At 45.2% G+C, this 22,454-nt stretch overlaps 1 protein-coding gene across 4 annotated transcripts in view; it reads right to left on the bottom strand.

Annotated features, from left to right (window-relative positions):
* Positions 1-22,454, bottom strand: part of XPNPEP1 (X-prolyl aminopeptidase 1) — an 87,504-nt gene that overhangs the window by 14,901 nt on the left and 50,149 nt on the right. For 3 of the 4 annotated variants that reach the window (XM_064373891.1, XM_012450175.2, XM_064373890.1), the window contains exons 4-11: positions 12,460-12,523; positions 11,113-11,217; positions 7,957-8,049; positions 7,507-7,650; positions 5,711-5,806; positions 3,517-3,598; positions 1,746-1,956; positions 152-241 (exon numbers count right to left, since the gene is read on the bottom strand). In XM_064373891.1, the coding sequence (XP_064229961.1) occupies positions 152-241; positions 1,746-1,956; positions 3,517-3,598; positions 5,711-5,806; positions 7,507-7,650; positions 7,957-8,049; positions 11,113-11,217; positions 12,460-12,523 (885 nt within the window). Of the gene's footprint in view, positions 1-151; positions 242-1,745; positions 1,957-3,516; positions 3,599-5,710; positions 5,807-7,506; positions 7,651-7,956; positions 8,050-11,112; positions 11,218-12,459; positions 12,524-17,471; positions 17,649-22,454 lie in introns of those variants that run through there. The other variant, XM_064373892.1, reaches the window with a different exon arrangement.

Raw genomic sequence — 22,454 nt, 5'->3', positions numbered from 1 at the left:
ATTTCATTCTCTCATTAACTATGGAAGGCCAGAAGGCTAAGGCTCAGAGAGATTCTGACCTTGTGCCAGGCTCAATGCCACAGAGGAGGTGAAGGATCTGGGACTTCTGACCACCTCACATCCCATCTTCTGCACCAGCTCCTCTACTCACGTGAGCCCGCCTCATGCCTTCCGACTCGGCTGAATTCTTCACAGCTTTGGCGATGCAGATAGGGGTGTAAGGCATACAGCAGCGATGGTCCTAGAGGCAAAGGGCAGCAGGGTGAGAAATCAAACCTACTCCACCCACCCAAGACCAAGGCAACAACCTCTTTGTTCAGCAAAACTTACTTTAGACAAATCATTTGAAAAGCTCCCACTCGGGACCCACACAGCAGTCCCATAGGGCCCCAATGACCTGTCCCTTTTGATTGATGACCCTGAGCTTAAGCTCAACCAAAAAGAGCAAGTACATCAAACAAGGTGTCTCTCTTCCATCCCTCACTCCCTTAGCTCTTTGAGGCTCCTGGCTGCCTGCCATCAGCAAGACATTGCTTTCCAAGCCACTGTGGTTGTGGTTAGAGTTCAGTAACCACTGAAAGCTTGACCGAAATCACCCTTCTCTTGCTGTACAAAGGAGGCTTTTTCTCCCTGTCTGGCGATGCACATGACCTGATGAGAGAGGTCTCCAGCTCCCTCCCTTCTTGCTCAGTGGTCCTTTCTCAGCTAGTGATAATGATCTGATCTTAAAGGGCTGGAGAAGACCCTTTCTCATTTGAATACAAGTTAGAATCCAGCCAGGGGAGCCTCAGCACACCTAGCACTTGCACAAAGCTTCTCAAATTGCTTTCTTGATCTTATCTCCTTTTCTCCCTCTCTCCAGAGGGAGAGGGAGAAAAGAGCGAGAGGAGGAGTCACTGTATCTGATAGTTGCAGGGGTGCAATGGCAAGCCAGATCTAGAGAGCCAGGCCTAGACTCTTCCCAGAATGGCCACTGCTCAGTGGAGAAGAGAGGATATCACTGGGCTTACCAAAGGCTACTTGGTAGCCAGAGGCCCAGGGCAGGACAGCAGAAAAGCCTACCTCTAAAGAGGCCTGGATTCCAGTCCTGTTCCAGACCCTAATAAAAATGAGGCAACAAGTGTCAGCTGCTTAGCACTGCCCAGCAAAGGCTCAGTCAAGGGCAAGGCTATCACTATCACTGAGATGTGACAAACCCCCAACTCCCCAGTGCTCTCTGGACTTCAAGTGCCCTTAGCTATAAAATGTGTTGGGCAAAAGGAGGGGGTAGAGAAGCATTTCTCAAGCTTCAAGCATTCTCATACCACCTGCACAGCTTTTACCCTAGCTTCTTATCTGCTGTACCCTTATTTACTTAGTACTTTTCTTTAGACCTTCTTTAAATCAACTGAATTTATTAAATTCAACTTTATCTAAAATAATTATTATAATATCATGAACTCATGCTAATTATGTTTTTTCTACTACATGCTAAATGCTGTTAAAACAGATACATTTAAATAAACCTAAATAACAATGTGTATCACCTAAAATCATCTCTCATACCATGCTCTGGAAAACAAAGGACTCAACGAGCAATAATGGCCCTCCGGCTCTCAATTTGGCTCCAACTCTAGGGCCTCATCCAGGGAGACCACCTTTCTGATCCAACAGGCAGCCTCAGAGATCTGCCTCTGCTCCAAAAACAATACCAAAACTGGGAAGGGGGTGGCAGGGTTTATATGGGCCAAAGTGGGGCCACCAACCTTGGGGATGGCCTCGCTCACAGCATAGCTGGCCTTGTCGCTGACCCACACCTTCTCCCTCGGGGAGAGGTCAGCACACAGGGCCTTGAGCTCACTCAGGATGGACTTGTAGGGATGCACCTGGATCCTGTATTCAGCCTCCAAGCCCAAGTCAAGAAGCAGGTGCTCCTTCACACTGGGGGCATCTATGCGGTCACCATCAATGAAAAGCCTGCAGATGAAGGAGACGTTGGTGGGAGAAAAAGGAGGGAACATGAGTGAGGGGGAAGGAACATGAGTGAGAGAGTGGCAACATAGACACACACACACATCAGGCTCTGTTTCCTGGCAACAAAGCCAAGCCGCTTTTCTCTCCTCCCCACTCCTTTCCCAAATCCTGCTCTCCAAGCTGTATTCCCTGTCCCTGTTCATGTTGTCATCATTCACCCAATTCGCCAAGCCAGAAATCTGGGCAGTGTCCTCCTTCACTGATGACCCTCTTCTCCTCCTTCATTAAGACCTTGGGACCCACAGCCTAAATCTCCATCGAATCTGTCCAGCTTATCTACAGCCTCGCCCAGTCACCACGCAGGTTCAGGTCCCACCATCTCTCACATGGGTTAGTGCCATCGCCTCTCAGTCTTTCTCCATCTATCAATTTTTCAGTCACAATAGTCTTTACAACTTGTATGTCTAACGTGGTTCCCTCTGAAAAATGTGTTCAATAGCCTCCCACTATTCTTGTTCAGAACAAGAACCCAAGCTCCTGAATGTGGCCCACAAGGCCTTTCTTTTCCACGGCCCCTGCTCACATTTTGGCTTCACTATGTTCCGACCTCACCGAACCCCTTCAGGTCCTCCCCATGCACTGTGATCTCTCCTGCCCAGAGCCTCCAAAAATGCTGTTCCCTCTGCTTGGATCACAGTTCCCTGCTCCTCCTTGCCCTGCCATTCACCTAACTCACTCACATTTATCCTTACTCTCTGCTTCGATATTACATTCCCTAAGAGCCTCCTCTGATCTCCAAGTCTAGGTCAGGCCCCTCTCATAATACCTGTATCCATCCCACAGGCATGCTGGTGCCCACTTATAGGCCCAAATGCTTTAGAAAGAGGAGATGCCCATCTCCCCAACTCCAACCCAGGACCCCGTCCTGTCTCAGTCACCCTAGCACCTAACAGAGACCCTTGGCAAATCACAGGCATTTAATAAATGTGTTGTCTTAATGCAAAAAGCTATTTAAATAGAATAGTAATGACAAGAAAGCCATAAGAAATGCTTTGTAAAAATAAACTGACAATTCAACAAAGCGGAGTTTCAGGGGTTTTCCCGGATTATTTTTGACCTTCGAAATGACTAGGTTTATTTGTACTGTGGACCCAGAATTGTATAACTGAGCATATATACCCCTTTGCACTGGCTACTAGAAAACTTGGCATCAAATATGTGGCCTCAACAAGACCTTGCAGCAAAAATTTTGTGAACTAACCTCACTCATAAGGACTAACCTCACTCCAGCTTGGTCCTAATGTTCTCACCTACTTGTTTTTTAGTCTCATAGTACTATAGATACTTTCATGCATTTCAAATCATTCTGGGGGCTCAAAGAGAGGCAGGATATAAATAAACACCTGCTAAGGAAGAAAAGAAGGGAAAATGTTAAAGGGGCAAGAAAAAAAGAAGTGCATTAGTGAAACAGCAGGCAGTGACGGGTGGGCCAGCACCAGTAAGGGCACACCAGGGCTGTGAGGAGCTGTGGAAGGAAGTTTCAGATGTGGGGCAAACACTCACATGATCGTCTCTAGTCCTATGACTGCGTAGGAGAAAAATACTGGATTGTGCTCCACATCTGATCCTCGGAGATTAAATAGCCCTAGAAAAGAAATTAAAGTCCCTGTCACCTGCCTGACTTAAGATTGTAAGGGGTCGCTTGTAGGGGGAGGGAAAAGTTTCAGCTTGGAGTCCAGATGCTATGGAAGGACTCAGTGGAATCCCACAGAAAGGTCGGAAGCCTGACTCCTGCCTGGTTCCACCTCTGACCTGCAATTGCTCATGTCCACCACGTGATGGCACCAGAGCTGTTTCTCATGCTCCCACATCACTGCCCGGAAAAGGGAATAAAAGCTATTAGTCAAAATTATGAGAACTGCCCCCACAAAGAGTTGAAATGATCCACCTAGTGGTGACCTGCCAGGCCTGGCCTTGAAGCCAATAAACCTCTGGCACTCCCAAATAAAAAGGAAGGAGACAAGCAGTTTCTCCCTTCTGAGGCAGATGACCTAGGGTAGAAAAACTGAGACCCTCCCACAAGGGAAGCTAGGCAGGCCTTCTCTGTAAGGGTCAGTGAGCCCCATGGAGACAGAGCTTCCTGTCAGAGGTGGAAAGAAAAGCAGTGAGTCAGTGAGGCTGCAGCTCACAAATGAAAGCAAGAGCCTGCGGGCCAGCCATGAGTCTGCTCTGGCACCACAGCTGGGTGGGGGACCTGTGGACAGCCAACGTCAGTGATGTCACTGAATGTCTGAGAACTAGAGACCAGGAGAGAGCACAGTTCTGGTCCCAGGACTTCCAGCTGCCCACCGCTGCATTCATGAGGATCAGAGCAAAAAAAAAAAGTCTGGGCATTAAAAGTACTACCTCTATTTGAAAATAATGGCTTCTCAAAGTAAAGTGATGAGGCAACATTTTTTGCCTATCATACTAGCACTTCTTAAAAAGTGACAGTACCTGGGGTTAGGGTGTGGTAAGATGGACAAATTCAAATACCATGGTGCAAACTTTCTGGCAGGCAAAGGGCAGTATGAGTCAAAAGCCCTAAAAGCCAACCAGAAGTAGGAAGAAAATGATCAAACACTAAGCCATGGATTCATGAACCAAGATTTTGGTGGTAGCATTATAATAAATTATGGGATAATTGCAAATAACCCAAAGGTCATCCTTAGGGAAACGGTTAAATAAATTATGATATAACCACATGTTGGAATCTTTAATATTCACTTAAAAATTATGCTTATATATGCTTATAGTATACTGATACATTGAAAAAATCAGGCTATAAAATGATACATGTATAGAGTATTGACATTGGTTATCTCTAAGTAAGAGAATTTATAGGTGATTTTTTTTTTTCTTTTTCTTTTTCTTCCTCTGCATTTTCCAAGTTTTCTATCATGGGATTGTGTTTTTGTTACAATCAGGAACAGAAAAAAGTTGTATATGTGTTTTTCTCTGATGTTGAATTGAGGTCATTAAGTTAATTAGGGATGTAAGTCATGATACACTTGACAATGCTTTGGGGATGGAAGACACAGGGATTGAAGAGAGAGGACACTGCAGTAGGGTCTCATTCTCTAGTGAGAAGGCAAAAAGATAAAGCAGTGCCTCTTTTCAGTTGCCCTGGGTCAAATCCACTCAGAAACCACAAGATATGACAGGAAGGTTCAACCAGATTCCATCAGGTTTCAGATGAAAGAAGGTGCTGAACAATTGCATGAAGGTGCATTAAGGTCTAAAGACTGAGAAACTGCTATTATATCAATGGGCTTGGGGAGGAACTTTTAGTTCCTAGTTTTCTGAGGCAGAAATGTTCCCAGAACATTCTCACTATAAAGACCTTAGGAAACTACAGGACAAACGTAAGGAAACAGGTCTCTCCTATGATCCCACTTCTGCACGTACAGAGAGGCTGATAGACACAAAATGCTTTTAGGAAGTGCCCTTCCTCAGAGGTGCCACGATCCTGAGAGACTGGCCAGACGTGGGCATCACTCAGCTGTAATACTGCTCTGGGCAAGCCTCGCTCCCCTCCCCAACTCCCTGTAATTCTTTCTCCTTCATCCTAGCTGGCATCTCCTATACCCATTTGGTGGCAGTCTTCTGCTTCTTCCCTGGCCACTCAGAAAGTTGAATGGCATGAACACACAGATTTCCCAGAGACCCAAAGGAGAGACTGGGTAACATGCCCAAACAGTGAAACCAGAGCACTCACACGCAATCTCATCCAAGGCAGTGACCACAAACCACACAACGTTCCTCTCAGCCATTTTCAACCGAAGGTCTGCAACCTTGTCCTTCCAGGAGATGCCTGCAAGAAACAAATGCGCTTTAACTCCAGCCCCGCCCACAAAGCAGTCGGAACCCAGTGAAAGAACCTACCCTAAACATCTTTAATCAGCACCACTTCTTACAGGGAGCATGCTACGTACACAGGCAGGAGGCCTGGATTCAAGCCCTATACAAGAGGTGTCCAAGCCACTTGACTGTCGTGACCCTTGATTGCCTCACCAGTAAAATTCATTCATTTACGTATCCCACAAATGCCTATTAGCATCTAGACTTGCCAGGCATAGATATACGCCAGGCACTCTGCTGGTCACTGTGGTTACAGCTCTGAGCCAGACCCAGTCCCTGTCTTCATGGGGCTTACAATCTAGAAGAGAAGACAGACAATTAAACCAGCAATTGATACACTACTGTAAATACTGATGCAATAGGGGACACACAGGAGCTACATCAACATACTGCCCAGCAAAGAGGACTCACCCAGTCTCAGAAGTCAGGGGAACCGCACCCACCACTTGAGGTTCCTGGGGCTGCAAGACTTGCCTTTTGGTGCTAAGACCTAGGAATTCCCTGTAGTCTAACTCACTGTGACTACCACTTCCAAATCACACTTGCCCTTTCAGACACTGCCAAGGCCTCCCTGCTGCTCTGCAAGATGAAACCGTGGTGCTAGAGGAGCTCACCCCATTGCCACCACGATCACCCTACCAGCGCAGCATTCATAACTCGGGGAACAGCCGCCTGAGTAGGCTGGGCATCTGTCACCTCACACAGCATCCTGCAGATAGTGGGCACCCAATGTGAACTAAATAAAAGCTTTATCAGCAACATTTGTTCTCTCTTCTATAAGCAAAAAGTCAGAGTTTCTGCTCTAGTGAAAAAAACCTTCAAACCACATTGATGGAAAATATTTAGCTGACCCTGGGCCACTCACTGGACCCATCCTCCCCATTGGGCAATACCCCTCTGGTGAGAATGTCATATAAGAAAGCAGGGTGGGGGCTGCCCTCACACCCAGGGCTGCTTTGAAGATCAGTTTGGGAATGCTATTTAAAACTTGGCCCAGGATCTAGGCTGTCATGCTTTCTTCCCAGGACCCCTCTGGGCAATCTGCCTACATTCCACAGCCATCCCCCATCTACCTCTGTTTTTACAGCAAGGCGCCCTCCCCTGCAGCCCCACCTCCAGGCCTCTCCCTCTGCCCCTTCACTGCTTCATAAATCCACACAATGGTTCAGAGAACATGCTGCATACCCACCACTATCACACAGGCCAGGGAAACACACCCACACCCCAAAGCCTCTAAAGCAGAAGGTACAAGATGGAGGACAGCGGCCTAGGAAGGTAAACCTACAAATGCTGATATAAGAAGGGAAACAGAACCTAGAAGCCTTGATGCTTTATTTCCAATATCAAATACGTTAGAGTGGCAGTTAGCAGCTGAGTGGTTAAAAAAAACAACTCAGTGCTTTCAGCAACACCCAAAAAGCCACCCAAACGAGCTTTGCAAAAATAACCAAAGCCACACTAAGTGGCAAGTAGGTGGCAACAGTGGAAACAAATAAACCTCCTGCTTCTTCAAATATCCCACTGAGGCAGTGTAGGGCAAAATCCTCCTGTCAGCTCAAACTCAACTTGGCTTCAGAGGACGAGGCTGGAGACAACAGCAAGAGGCAGGGGGACAATGGTGGGGGCCCTGCTGGGTGGAACCATGATTCTGACCTGTGTAATCCAGGCCTAGTGTGAGGAGAGGCTTGCAAGGGCGCTCAGGACGGTCTGTCCAGATTTTGTCAACGAGGTTCTCCTTGACGGGAATGAGGTGGTGGCCGGCACTTCGCAGAACCTTGGCCATTTTCTTCCAATAATCTGAGGAGACACGTTGTGGCCCAGCCATGAGCTGAATGCCCATTGCAGCGGGACAGGCAGCAGGGCCTTGAAACCTAGAACCTTCGGAAAGGTGGTGGTGCCTTGGCCCAGAGCTGGGTGTGCAGGATAAGGAACTGCAAAAGCACATCCTCACCACCAGGGGAACTCTTCTCACCTTGACCTCCACTATAAAATCAGTCATACTGAGTCCCCAAATGCTCCACACCCCACAAGCAAACAAGGAGGATGGAAGGGAGTCTAGAAGCCACTTCCTTATCCAAGAAGAATGGGACCAAGCTCACTCACCTGTAGGAATGATCAAGGGGTCCACACCAACCCTGGATCCTTCAGGAAGCACACTCACCAGCCAGTCTTCCTGAGTTGGTGTGTCCTTCAGACCTACGGAGGGAAGAACTGGTAAGAAACAATTCCCAGTGGACCCACGCTCATTATCCCACCAGAAGGATGCAATTCTCTAACATCATGATAGCAGGGTCTTTATTAAGCAGTTTCTTTAAAGTGGATCGACAGGACTTAGAAAATCTGAACCTCCCTTAATCCTGGAAAGCTACAGAAAGAGAGGGAGAAGTGTAAGTTGGTGTGTATGAAAAGCGTAAGACATGGGTGAGACAGAAGGGTAAAAAGCATGATTTTTCACTTGACTTCTTGTAAAAATATCCTGGGGATCATTGCCACGTAGGCACAGAGTGTCACCACAAAGATCATCTCCTCGGCCTTCAGTCACTTCCCCACTACTGGTCACTTGATGAGAACCTGGGCAGTGATTTGATGAAGTCTGGGAACTGGGAGCCTCCCACGTATCACATACCAGGTAAGGTGATAACACGCTACTAGTGCCACCCCTCATCTATAAGCCAAGAGAAAGCCGCTGCCCCAGGGCTGTGCACAAGTCCTGGCAGCAAAGAGATCTTTCCAAAGATTGTAAGAGAGGCACACAGGAACCTGTCCTGTTGTCTTTATTTATTTATTTACTTTTGAAGACAGAGTCTCGCTCTGTTGCCCAGGCTGGAGTGCAGTGGCGCCATCTCAGCTCACTGCAACCTCCATTTCCTGGGTTCAAGCGATTCTCCTGCCTCAGCCTCCCAAGTAGCTGGGATTATAGGCTCACGCTACCACGCCCAGCTTATTTTGTATTTTTAGTAAAGACGGGGTTTCATCATGTTAGCCTGGCTGGTCTCAAACTCCTGGCCTCATGTGATCTGCCTCCCTTAGCTTCCCAAACTGCTGGCCATCTGTCATCTTTAACATGGGCCTCTGGGTTTCCCAACTCCCAGGATGAAAAAACCCTTTCTGTTTCTAAGATGCTAGTCATAGGACCCATATCAGCCTTCAGAATGGAACTAAAATTACTTCTATAGTCCAGTTTTCCTTTCATCTAAGCCAACATCTTCCATATCTAGCCAGTTATCTTTGAGATACATACTTTTTTTAACCAATCAGATTTTGGCTAAATAATTAACATTGTGGTAAACTATACGTATAATAGAGTAAAAGTTCACGTATTCTAAAACAGTAGAAACTATCTTTACTATTTTCTCTACTGACTACTGATATAACCACATAACCACAGCAGGGAAGTGCAAAGGCTTATAAAGAAAGAAGCTCATGAATTCCAATACTAAAAATCTGCCTAGAAGCTGGCATTGAGTTTTATTCTGCTATTTGATTCTTTCCTATTTTTTTCAAACCACTAAATAAGCCACTTATTAACACAGTTTCTCCTAATGCCCCTAGTATACTACATAGTGTAACTTTCACAGGATGAAGTCATGTCATTTCCTAGCAGAAAGATGTTTGGCAAAACCCCAGGGGTGAATCACTCACTGGCCAACCAAACCCACCAGAATCTCCCTACACAGACAACTCGACTGAGGAAACTAGGGAGGGGCCTGGAAGAGAGGAGGACTCACTCCCTCTGCCACCCCCTTGCTGCCACATACCTACATTAACGAACAGGCAGGCAGTGTTTGCGCCTCTAACATTCTGATCCCCAAAATGCTATCAGACCTAATACCTGGAATCTGTGGGCCCCAAAGAGAGATGCCTGCTCCCCAGGGGGACACAATGATCTGCTGGGTGCATGAAAAAAGTATCAGAACTTCTTTCTGCATTTATTTTTTATAAAAAATTACAAGGTTAGTTTCTGATATTTGGAATATAGAAGAACACGAGCACATATAAGTAACATATAAACAAACATACATACATGTTGTGGGTGCTTGACTCCCATTAACAGAAGCACGCAAACAAAAAAACATAAAGGCCATTAGCCTGTTCCTTTATAACAGCCAGCCTCAAATGCCTGCCTCTGTGTGTGTGTGTGTGTGTGTGTGTGTGTGTGAAAGAGAAAGGGAAGGAGAAATCAACTGCAGTAACAGGAAGCAATCTGTAGCTTTGGTGTTTTTATATTTATGAAAAGATTTTAGAGAAATAAAAATTTAAAATAATCCAATGCCAGGACAAAAATGTTCCTTGTTCCTCCCTAAGACAAAGAACACGTGTGTGTGTGTGTGTGTGTGTGTGTGTGTGTGTGGAGGGTGTGTAGCACACACCCCTCAGTCAGCTGGCTGCCTGGATCTCAGGGTTACAGGCCAATCTTCTATTCCCTGCTGAGTCTGGGGACTCTTTCCTTTCTTCATTATTTCCTACAACAAATGAGAAGCATCAGGTATTTTGTTTCACCTTCTCTTTCTCACTTGGCCCTTCCTTATCTTCTGTTTCCCAAGTTCAAAATCCAGGAAGGAAAGACTCTGTACAATCACTAAAGCCATGTTTCTAAAGACAATTTTAATGACAGGAAAATACACATGGCAGAAAATTAAATGAAAACAGAGTACATACACACATTATTCAATAAACATTGATCTATATGCTTTCCACATAGCATTGCTTTAATTCTCACCACTTTATGTGTTACTTACTTACTGTGATTAACCCATTTTACAGATGAGTAAACTAAAGTGCTGCAAGTAAGTGACTGGCCCAAGAAAGTTCCAGACCCTTTCTCTTGCCCTGCATGCTGCTCTTCTCCAGAGCAAAGCTGCCAGAAGCAAGTCCAAGATCCTCAGAGAGCCTGGGGGGAGAGCTTTCTGGCTTCTGTTGCCAGTGACACCTTGCCTTTATTTCACTCTGAATCATGAGGCAGCAAATAGAAGGCCCCCAGTACAGGAGCGAAATGCACAGCAACCTGATATGCAGCAAATCAACTGTCCTCTCTAGCTCTCAGTTTCCCCTCAGTAAAATGAGAACCAGGGTCCTCCAAAATTGAAGGTACACTGGTATGCACGGATAGACATGCCATTTTTTTCCCTCAGTTTTCCTTGGATTCTCAAAAGGGTCCATGACTGCGTAAAAGGATTAAGATCCAGGAGTCCTGAGGATCTCTAGGATCCCTGCCCAGATCAGGCCAACTAAGTCCAGGCTAGCCATGCCTGTACCCACCCATCTTCATGAGTGTCCAGTTGCTGTCCATTTGCTTGGCAGCCTGGAGAAAGTAGCGCCCGTCAGTCCACATGGCGGCATGCTCTTCTGTGATGATGGCTGTGCCTGGAGCAGGGGAGAAAAAAAAGGTTTCTAACAACTGCCCAGAAGCTGCACAAAATGACAGCAGACAGGCGAGAACAGTAAGAGGCACCAGCTCCTCATGGGGCAGATGGGTCCTTGACTCCAAAGAAACCTCTGGGCAAGAGAAGAACACACCTGGGAGAACAAGCTGTGTCAAGTTCTGAAAGAACAGTCCTGAGACCCAAGCTGCCTGGCACTGGACCCTGCACAAAAAGGACTGCACTTGCGCAGTATGTGACAAGGCCAGAGAATGGAGAACTGTAGACCTATGGCCACAGTGGTCTCATAGAATCAACATGACAGAGGGAGGGATGGATGGTTCCTGCTCTGCCATCACAGCCACTCCTCTGCTCCACCAGACACCCCAGAGGAGTGGCTGTGATGGGGAAGCTTGAGGCACAAGCTTCCTGCTAGGAACACACATAGGGCCCACTTGGTCTTTCTCACATCTCCTAGAGAAAAACCAAGTGGGCCCTATGCATGTTCCTAGCAGGAAGCTTGTGCCTCCTACCTGTATCTGCCCTCAGTTCCCACAGGCCTGGCAGAATTTGGGGCCTTTGGCAGAGATGTCAGCCAAAGCCAATCCCAATGTGCCAACTAACACAAGCACTTATGCCAAAGGAAGCAGTGTGCTAACCGCAATGGGACGGCAGCTCCCACCTTGTCCAGCTTGCTTTAGAGACAAACTGAAATGGGGAGCCCACCCCAAAACTCAAAGGCATAACAGTTTTGAGGAAACTATGGAAGGACACAAATGTAGCTTAACGTTAACCTTTGTTATTTAAGCCAAGGGTGAAAACAGAAAAACCAAAAGCCAAGCACTTGGAGAATTATTTGGGACCAATAAGCTAAGAGGGGAGATTCTGGAATGATAGTAAAGTCTCATTTCTTATTTGGGGTGCCAGTAGTAACACAGGTATATTTAGTTTAATTGATAGAACTTTTATATGTATGTTATATTCAATAAAAAGTTCAAAAAATTTTTTAAAATAAAAATTGTCAAAACTTTGAAAGCAAAGGTACAGGGAGGAATAAAAAGAGTTACTGAAAGGTGACCTTGGGGAGCCGGGAAAGGCGGGGAACCCACACCTTTCTGCAGAGATTCAATGAGGAGCATCTGGTTTGCATTTTCTTTTTGCTTCTATATCACAGGCTGAAACTTGGTTCAGTTATTTTTAGAAGAACAAAGGTGCAGCAAGAACAGAGAAAATGTAAGTGACTCACCCGCAGAGCCATCAAATCCAGAGACAAAAGCCCGCCGACAGTCACATGGAGCAATATACTCACTCTGGAAAACAAAGATGACAACAAAGTGGGCTTCGTTCAGTCGTGAGCAGACTGCTCTGCCTGCTTAGCCTTGTGCTAGGCGCAGCAGGGACGAGGAAGGCTGGGGAATCCTTGGCACTCACCCTCAAGGAGCCAACAGTCTAGCTGAAAACAACAAATTAGCACACACTGCAGAAGACTCTAATTAATTAAGGGCAGAGAGAGCTGTTCCCTTTAGCCTCCATTTCCTCATTAGGAGAACCAAAGCACATCAAGAGAAACAGATAAAAACTGCTCTTTCTTCACTGAGATCTTACTCAAAAATCAAACCAATAGCCTTCTCCCCTGCTTGCCAGTGACATTTAGGCATCTGTTATTTTCCTGAAAAGTAAGGCTGAATTTCTGTGTTAAGCACCAGTAAGTCCCTAACTTAAGTTTCTGTAGGTACTGACTTGTTTCCAAACTTCCTGTTTGTGTCCTCTTCTGAGGTGGAATCATCAATCTCTCCCATGCAGACCCTGTCCCTTCCTGTTACGGAGTGAGCGGAAACGCTTCATCCAATCCAGGAGGCTTCAGCAAAGTAAAATGTCATGTCCAAAACCAGGTTCTTCTCAGCTAATAATCCCCTTGCCTCTGTATGGAATAGGATTAGGGAGTGAAGAAAGTAAGAGATTCTTATGCCTGGGCAAAGGGTACAAGACAAAGTGTGTAACTTCTGGTAATAGCCAGTGAGGCACAGAGAGTTTAAGTAACTTGCCCGAAGTCACACAGTTCATTAAGTAGCAGAGGCAGGATTTGAATCTAGGTAGTCAACTCCAGAGTCTGGACTCTGAAGCCCTATGCCAGGATGCCAATACACGACACATTATCTCTCCCCTTCATCACGCTCTAGGATAAGACCAATAGCAAATGAGAAAACTGAGGTTCAAAGAGGGAATCTTTAAGTAACTTGCCCACTGACAAATTAATAGTAGGCCAGGATCCAAAGCCAGGCCTGCCTGAGTACAGAGCTGCTGCTCCTTCTATAGCTACCAGGATTCTCCCAAGTCAAAGGACCTGGCAAGGTTAAGAAAGCTTAGGGTGAGGAATGGGGCTGCTGTCCAGACCCATGGCATTTTTAGGACAGTCAACATGATGTAGGGGAAAAAGACCCTCATGTTCCCTTCCTGCCATATAGTTAAGAATTACCCCTTTCAGCTGGGCACAGTGGCTAATGCCTGTAATCCTAGCACTTTGAGTGGCTGAGGCGGGAGGACTGCTTGAACCCAGGAACTCAACACCAACCTGGGAGCATGGTGAAACATCATCTCTACAAAAATACCAAAATGGTGGCACGTGCCTATAATCCTAGGTATTCAGGAAACTGAGGTGGGAGAATAATCTGAGCCCAGGAGGATGAGGCTACATAGTGAGGCATGATCACACCACTGTATTCCAGCCTAGGCAACAGAGTGAGACCCTGTCTCAAAAAAAAAAAAAAACAGGACAGCCCCTTTCACCAAGGCACTGGCAATCACAGCCTCAAACCAGCCTCCAGGGAGACACTAGAAGGGCCACCATACAGAACCACAATAGCAGGATAGAGAAGCTCCAGGCCACCTGCCCTCTAGCCCAGGCCCAGCTGCATGATCTGCAACAAGTCCTGGCAGCTCTCTCGGCCTCATTTCCCCATCTCTAAGACGGGGCATTTCAGATTGCTAAATGCAACAGCAAGCACGTTTTATTCCTAAAGCATAAAGGAACATTCAGTCAACATTGCTAAAGAAATAGAAGGAAACGGCCAGCAACATCATTTATGAACTGCAGATCCTCATCTGTTTATTAACCCAGTAATCACTGTGTCCAAGACTTTTTATTAAAAAGTAACAATGGGGATAAGGGTGGCCCACACATCTCCTAGGCCTCTTGTGACAAACAGTAAGTTAATGTCTTTGAAAACTCACCAGAAACCTTAAAGTGCTGTGTGTATGCAATGGAAGAGAGATTATTAATCTCTTCTTCCTAAACAGTGAGAAGACATCCAAGGGGCTGGGAAAACTAAGTTAAAAATAACTCTTGTGCTAAAAATCACTGTGCATAATGGGGAATACACAGTGAGGACAATCTCCACCAACATGATCCCTCGGGCTTGGGGCTCTCCCACCCGTGTGAAGACACTGGCAAAGGCTGGCAGAGAACGCAGTACAGATCTCAGTCCGACCAGACTCTTCCACTCAGGGATACAGTACTCTAGCCCCTTTCTGAGCAAGATTGGGAGAGATGGAAGATCTGCAGAGTTTACCTAGACTTCTCCATCAGCAAAGGCAGGGAAAGAGTTCCTCCAAAGGGAGGTGGAATTAACAGCAAATGGACATGTTTAGTTTGGGATGGAGACAAGGTCTAGGGTAAGAATGTCCAGACATGACCTAAGTGGTCAACACTCCAGAAAGACATTGCTGAGCAAGGCTGGCCATAGCCTCCTTTCCACACTGACAGACTATGCACAAGCCAGACAAGCACTGGCCCAGGGCTGTCACTCTCCTTCTCCCAGGCATGAAGCTGGCAACACCCAGGGGCGGTCTCCTGAGAGCACAGCATAAGCCAAAGCTGTAACATGCTAGGAAAAAAGACACAAAGAAGCACAGCTGCGGGCTTTTTCTCAAAACCACCCACTTCTCTCCATTTCTAATAGCAGCACTCAGTCCAACCCTCCATCAGCTCTACCTGTACTACCACGTCTACAATCCACTCTGCACATACACTCAGAGTGAGCTTTTCCAAATATCTAAGATCATGTTGGCAACCTCCTGAAAACCTTCCAATGGCATCCTATTATATTTAAGATACAATCCAAACACTGGCCCAGTCAAGGCACCAGCGGATCTGACTTTGCCAGTCCTCTTGGAGCTCTCTTCCCACTCACCATGCTCCAGCCACACCCACCTCTTCTCTGCTCTTTGCATATCCTGAGCTCATTCCCGCTTCAAGGCCTTGGCACATGCACTTCCTTGTGCCTGTAAGTCTTTCTGATCATGGCATGGTTAGTTCCTTCTCTTCATTACATCTGAAATCAAATGTCACCTCCAGACTACCTAGCTATAATAGCCACCCAGCCACTTTTAAATCCCTGTATAGACAGTACACACATATTCTAGATATTTGCTTTTTTTTGAGACAGGATCTCCTTCTGTTACACTGGCTGGAGTGTGGTGACACAATTACGGCTCATTGTATCCTTGACCTCTCAGGTTCAAGCAATCCTTCCACCTCAGCCTTCTGAATAGCTGGGACTACAGGCACACATCTTTTTTTTTTTTTTTTTTTTTTTTTTTGATGAAACAGGGTGTCACTATGTTGCCAGGCTGGTCTTGAACTTCTGGGCTCAAGTGATCAGCCTGCCTCATCCTCCCAACATGCAAGGATTACAGGCATGAGCCACCATGCTGCAAAATGTTTCTCTTCTCACTGAACTTTTTACATTTTTATTGTATTGTTCCTCAACACCCCTAGCCCCAATCCCAAGCATATAAGTTCCATGAGATCAGGTTATCTGTCTTATCACTGTTCCTGCACTCAGCACAGGTGACACACAGATCCTCAACCAACATTTGTATTATAAATGAACAAGCAGAAGGAGACATGAAGCTTTTCCCTACACCCAGTTAAAACCTCAGCCATCTCTATGAAGATGGAGGAAGGGACCAGGAGCCAGGGAATGCAGGTGGCCTCTAGAAGCTGGAAAAGGCAAGGAAATGGACTCTACCTGGAGCCCACAGAAGTAACAGCCCTGCTGACCCATTTTAAACTTCAGACCTCCAGAACCATAAGAGAATAAATTTGTTTTAAGTCACTGTTTGTGGTACTTTGTTAGAGCAGTGATAGGAAACTAATACATTATCTAATGGGGAAAAGATCAAAAGGGATTATAAATGGGGTTTCAAACTCAAATACCTCAGGGTACAGGACAAAGGATGTCTTTTCTAAAGACAGCAGCTCTTACTCAGCTCTGATGACTGAAATGCAGCCCACGTGTTGCCAACCTTCAATATTTTAGAACAAGCTGGAAATATACGTTCATGAGAAATCACCCAATTTTTAAATGTTGGCATCTAATTTGAACAATATAAATAATACAAATAAAGCATCTGTAAACTACAAAAAAAAAAAGCCACAGTCATCTCTGAAAAATCTGGTTCAGGAATCCCCTCTTCCATGAAGCTGCCTGATCCACTTCAGCTTTCAGAGTCTCCCACATCTCTGAATTTTAGACCATCCACGTTGGCACTTATCCACACCCTGCCTTGTGTAACGTTGACAAATAATGTTAGCTAAGATTATTTAGTCTGTATTGTTTATTATTGTCTCAATATCTACTAGTTGTCAATAACTGCTTCATTTCCTCTCATTCTAATCCTCACAGCAGCTCTGGAAGGTATCCTCCCTCACCAATCTACAAATGAAAAAAATGAAGCTTAGAGAAATAACTAACGTCCTCAAGGTAACACCACAGTAAATGGCAGAATCAAGATCTAAACTAGGTCTAACTTTTTTTTTTTTTTTTTTTAGATGGAGTCTCCCTTTGTTGCCTGGGCTGGAGTACAGTGGTATAATCTCGGCTCACTACAACCTCCACCTCCCAGGTTCATGTGATTCTCGTGCCTCAGCCTCCCAAGTAGCTAGGACTACAGACGCCCACCACCACACCCGCACACCCAGCTTATTTTTGTATTTTTAGTAGAGACAGGGTTTTGCCATGTTGGCCAGGCTGGTCTAGAACTCCTTATCTCAAGTGATCCACCCGCCTCGGCCTCCCAAAGTGTGGGATCATAAGCATGAGCCACTGCGCCTGGCCTCAGGTCTGACTTTTAAAAGCCCATACCCTTGCAAGCTGCCAAGCAACTTCTAATTTTGTACAGAAGTTGTACATCTAGTCTCACAACTGGATCATAAATTCTGAGGAACAAGGAATACGAGGTATATGCTGCACTTACCTCTACCTTCATCAGCCACATAACAGACATCTCCTACAACCAGGAGTCAGACCTCTGTTCAAGCCTGGTTCCCCGTTTACTAGCTGGGTAAACCTGGGACTCAACTTCCTCATCTGTAAAATGGGGATGAAAATAATTCCCACTTTGAAGAGTTGAGGTGAGACATAAAGCAATTAGTGCATACTGAACATCTGATGAACTGCAGCACTTATTGCTATGCACTGCACTGATCTTGGCTCTACAGCAAACATAAGAAACTATCTTCTCGAAGTAGACAATCAGCAATACTAATAATATAGACAGATATTCCATGAAACATTAACACTAATAAACAGCCATATAAACTATGCTGAGTATGCAGTGTGGTATTTGCTATAGTTTAAAGGATGCTCAGATGTGTCTCAGATCCATCAGAATCAAAGGTTTGACTGGGCCACCAAGGATAGATGAAGAGAGCAGGAAAACAGTCCAGAGAGAGGGAAAGGTGTGACAAGACCCAGAAGCAAGAAGCAAGAGGCCTGTCATGAGGCAGAGAGCCTATTAGCCTAATAGCAGGAGCAAGAAGTTCAAGGGAGCAGCTGCAGAGACTTCTATAAAAGCCATTTGAAGACAGATAGTCAGACCTTAAACAGCACACTAAGAGGCTGAACTTTATCCTGCAAGTTCTAGAGAGACACTCAAAGTTGAAGAGCAGGTGGGGACATGACCAGAGCTGGGTTTGAAGACGAGGGATCTACACAGCTGGTCACATGCAGATGGAACTTGGCAAGTAAGGCTGACAGCTGATGCCAAGATAAGCACGACTAAAGTTACTGGAGTCCACACTAGGGTGTCATCCTTTTCCCTCCCTTACCCTCTTCTCCCATCAGCCATGAACCTGGCACGGTGCCTCAAACATACAAGGTTCTCAAGAAAACGAAACAGAATGAATAAATGGCCATCTGTCCATAGGAAGTACCAAAGGTCAGACTATGAATGGAGATGTGGGCTCCTCGTTTCCAAATAAAAGTCTTCGACATTTTTTTCTCTTTCCCAAATGAAACAAAGTCAGCGTATGTGGGAAAAACTGATAGCCGTTCAAAGATTCATGCTCCTTCCTTAGTGTATAAGAGTCACCAGAAAGTAGTTGCCCAGCCAGGACTTCATTCCTGGGCCTCCTTACATTGAGGTGAGGTCACATGACTGATTCTCATCAATGACAAGTGGGTGAGAGGTGATGCCTGGGTGAGGACTCTTACAAATGAGTATGCCCTGTCCATATTCCTTCCCCTTACCAGCTAAAATGGTGGCACTATGGGATGAAAAAAGCCTGGATCCCTGAATCACTTTCCCTCAACGTAGAGGGAAGTCCCCCACCAACCAGGAACACCCAGTCTATACTGCTACGTGAAATAAAAAATGAGGTTTTACAATACCAGGCCACTGAAACTTCAAGATGTGTTACCACAGCATTATCGTAACACAACAGATAAAAATCGCTGTGGGATAAAAATCACTAACCCCACCCCAAGAGAAAACTTGTTTACGAAATACAAAAGAAAATAAAACAGGAAGCTGACTCCAAGAGAATGGAGTAGGGTCCAAAGAGTTTAGGAAAATCTGATTCATGTCTTCCAGGAGAAGGAACCATAAACAAAGTCAAAAATTCACATTGACAGAGTCAGACCCTGACAAAACATCACCCTTTGACTAAGCCAAGCCTAAAAACATAATATGGGGTCTTAAGATGGGGAGGATGAGGAATTAACGATTTCTAAAAGGCAGTGCTGGCAGGGCTCTGACTCCAACCAATGATTTTCCTAGTTTGAGGCAAGTGGTGCCCAGAAATCCCAATGTTTGACTTAGACGTCACATGAAAGTATCCAGATTACCAGAGAGAATAGACAATTCCTTGCTGCAAAAATCTCCCGGGACCAATCTCATTAATACTACAACCCTAATACCACAGCCCTTGTTTCAAGTTTAAAAAGAAGACACCCTTAAGAGTTGCAGAGGACAGAGAGAAGCAGACCACTGGAGTGCCAAGTCCTTGCGTAATTATGCATTTGAGGTACATTGCCTCTCTAGCAGAGAACAGTGTGTGGGTGTGTATGTTTGTGTTTCGGAAAGCACACAAAGGACAGATTTCAAGATTCCCCTTCATTTCTCCAACACTCTCCCCTCCCACCCATAGGAGAAACTCCATCAACCCAGAATCTACCCTGAAATGAAACAATTAGAAACAAGAGCCACAGGGAACAGCAGCCTCTCTATTACCGAGGAGTCTACCGAGGCAAGTCACACATGAAGCCAGCCCTTCCTTCTTATTCTCACAATCACAACAATGATCCAGAGTCCCACTTAACAGAGTCACTCCAACTTTATCTCTCTTCTCCACAGAAACTAAAACAAGGAACCCATTTCTTTCTGTTGATGGCACCATAAACACTCTGGGGCTTCAAACCTTCCCAATCCCCTCTGCCACCTGCCTGTGAGGTCCACATTTAATCCAGGCTCTACTACTCTCCAAATGCTACCCCTCCTCTCCGCTCCTAAGGCCAATACCCAAGTCTAGGCCCTCTTTACCCCAACTCTTTGAGCTCCTGCAATGGCCTAACAGGTTTCTCAATTTCCAGAGTCTCCTTTCTTCAATCCACACTAAACACTGCTCCCTCGGATCATGTCACTCTAAAATCCTGATTCTGGGAGTCAAGGACAATCATGACCAGTCAGGGATAACTCACGGATTGTCTTAACCAGGTTCCTATTTTCCTTTCTCCTTCAAGCTTATCGTCGTCATGCATGTTCCCCTAATTCCATAGATTTCCATGGTATTTCTTGTATTTCTCTCTCTATTTCCATCCATCCAAACTCCACCTGCTCATATTCCAATTTAAATCCTGCTTCCTCCATGAAGACTTCCTTGATCCTGCCAGCTTACAATACTCTGTCACCTATGAATTCAGTTCACACTTTAAGTAAACTTGTACTGTCCATTATAGTTGCCACCAGCCACGTGTCTACTAAGCACTTGAAATGTGGCTAATGTGACTCAGAAACAGAATACTTAATTTTATTTCACTTTAATAAATTGAAATATACATTTAAAAACTGATATTCGGCCAGGCATTGTGGCTTACACCCGTTCCCAGCACTTAAGGAGGCCGAGGCAAGCAGATCACCTGAGGTCAGAAGCTTAAGACCAGCCTGACCAACATGGAAAAATCCCGTCTTTACTAAAAATACAAAATTAGCCAGGCATGGTGGCATGTCTGTAATCCTAGCTACTCAGGAGGCTGAGCGAGGAGAATTGCTTGAACCTGGGAGGCAGAGATTGCAGTGAGCTGAGATGGTGCCATTGTACTCCAGCATGGGCAACAAGGGTGAAACTCCATCTCAAAAAAAAAAAAAAAAAAAAAAACTGATATTCAAGATTCAGTTACTGGAAAACTTTTAAGTATGTTTAGAACAACTTGGGTCTATGAGTCCACCTTTTCAACTGTTAGCTTTATGAAATTTAAACACAGATCAAATATTTCCAGTGAAAAAGTTTCACATTCAAATTGCAAAGTTTTGTAAATGTAAAATACTTAGCATATTTGAAATCTCAGCATAAAAAGGAATATAAAGTATATTCTTAGTAATTTTTATACTGATGATGTGCTAAAATAATATTCTGGATATGTTGGATTAATAAAATGTTATTAAAATTAATTTCACTGCTCTTTAAAGTGGCTACGCAAACATTTACTATTACATACATACCTCACAGATTTCTACCAGACAGTGCTGATGAGGTCCTTTCCCATGACATTTACCAGTTTCTTTCTGTGTTCGCATTTATGACTGTGGCTTACCTATTCTTTCTTTTTCTGAGACGGAGTCTTGCTCTGACACCTGGCTGGAGCGTAGTGGCACAATCTCAGCTCACTGCAACCTCTGCCTCCCAGGTTCAACCAATTCTCCTGCCTCAGCCTCCCGAGTAGCTGGGAATACAGGTGCGTGCCACCATGCCCAGCTAATTTTTCTATTTTTAGTAAAGATGGGGTTTCACTATGTTGGTCAGGATGGTCTCGATCTCTTGACCTCGTGATCTGCCCTCCTCAGCCTCCCAAAGTGCTAGGATTACAAGCATGAGCCACCGCACCCAGCTGGCTTGCCTATTCTTTAATCTCTTCAAAGGGAATCTATTCATCTCTATAATAGTAATAATAGCAACATAGCGGCAGCTAATATGATGAGACTTTTCAGATGATATCAAGCATTCAAGCTTCAAGCATTCAGGTGGTTCAAGCATTCACATCTACAGCATGAACTCATTTCATTCTAACAATAGGCCACAAGGTACATATTATCACAATCTCCTTTTCGCAAATGCAGAAAATGAGATCCAGAAAATTTAACTGACACTTCAGAATTTTATGTAACTTGCCTGAAATCAAGCAACTAGTAAGTGGCATATCTAGCATCTGAACCCAGAGAGGCTCTAGAGTTCATACTCTTACCTATATGCTAACTACCTGCCCTCTGCATTTTCCCCAGGACTTAGCCCTGAGCAGCATTCAGAAAACATGCAAACAAACAAAACACAACTTCCCCACATATGTAGGACAGACAGCTAAGCTACAGCAATAGAAATGACAGTTAAGATTATAAAAGAAAAAGTGGAGAGGTGTGACGAAGATGGAAGGACAGCAAGAGTGCAAAAATGTAAGTCTATGAAGTCTAAACAGTGACTTCTGCAACAAGAGCTAACACCGAGCAAGCTTCACACATTTTGTGTTTTCAGGATGTTCCTAGAAAACACATCTGTCTGGGATTAGAGCCTCAGTTTCCTCATGGAGGGAAGAGCCATCCAATTCCAATATTGCAGGACCATTAGTAGGAGATAAATAGCAGAGGAAAAGCCTGGAACATCTCCTAAGGCTTGGATGGCCTCACTGCCACTCCCAAAAGGAATTGCTTTGGATGTATTCGACCATACCTATTGTCAAAGATAGAACA

This window comes from Aotus nancymaae, unplaced genomic scaffold (genome assembly GCF_030222135.1).
Source record: "Aotus nancymaae isolate 86718 unplaced genomic scaffold, 86718_ANA_hifiasm-v0.15.2.pri h1tg000010l, whole genome shotgun sequence".
NCBI lineage: Eukaryota > Metazoa > Chordata > Mammalia > Primates > Aotidae > Aotus > Aotus nancymaae.
Note: the sequence above shows the minus strand (reverse complement) of the source record. Positions and strands in the feature narration are given on the sequence as shown.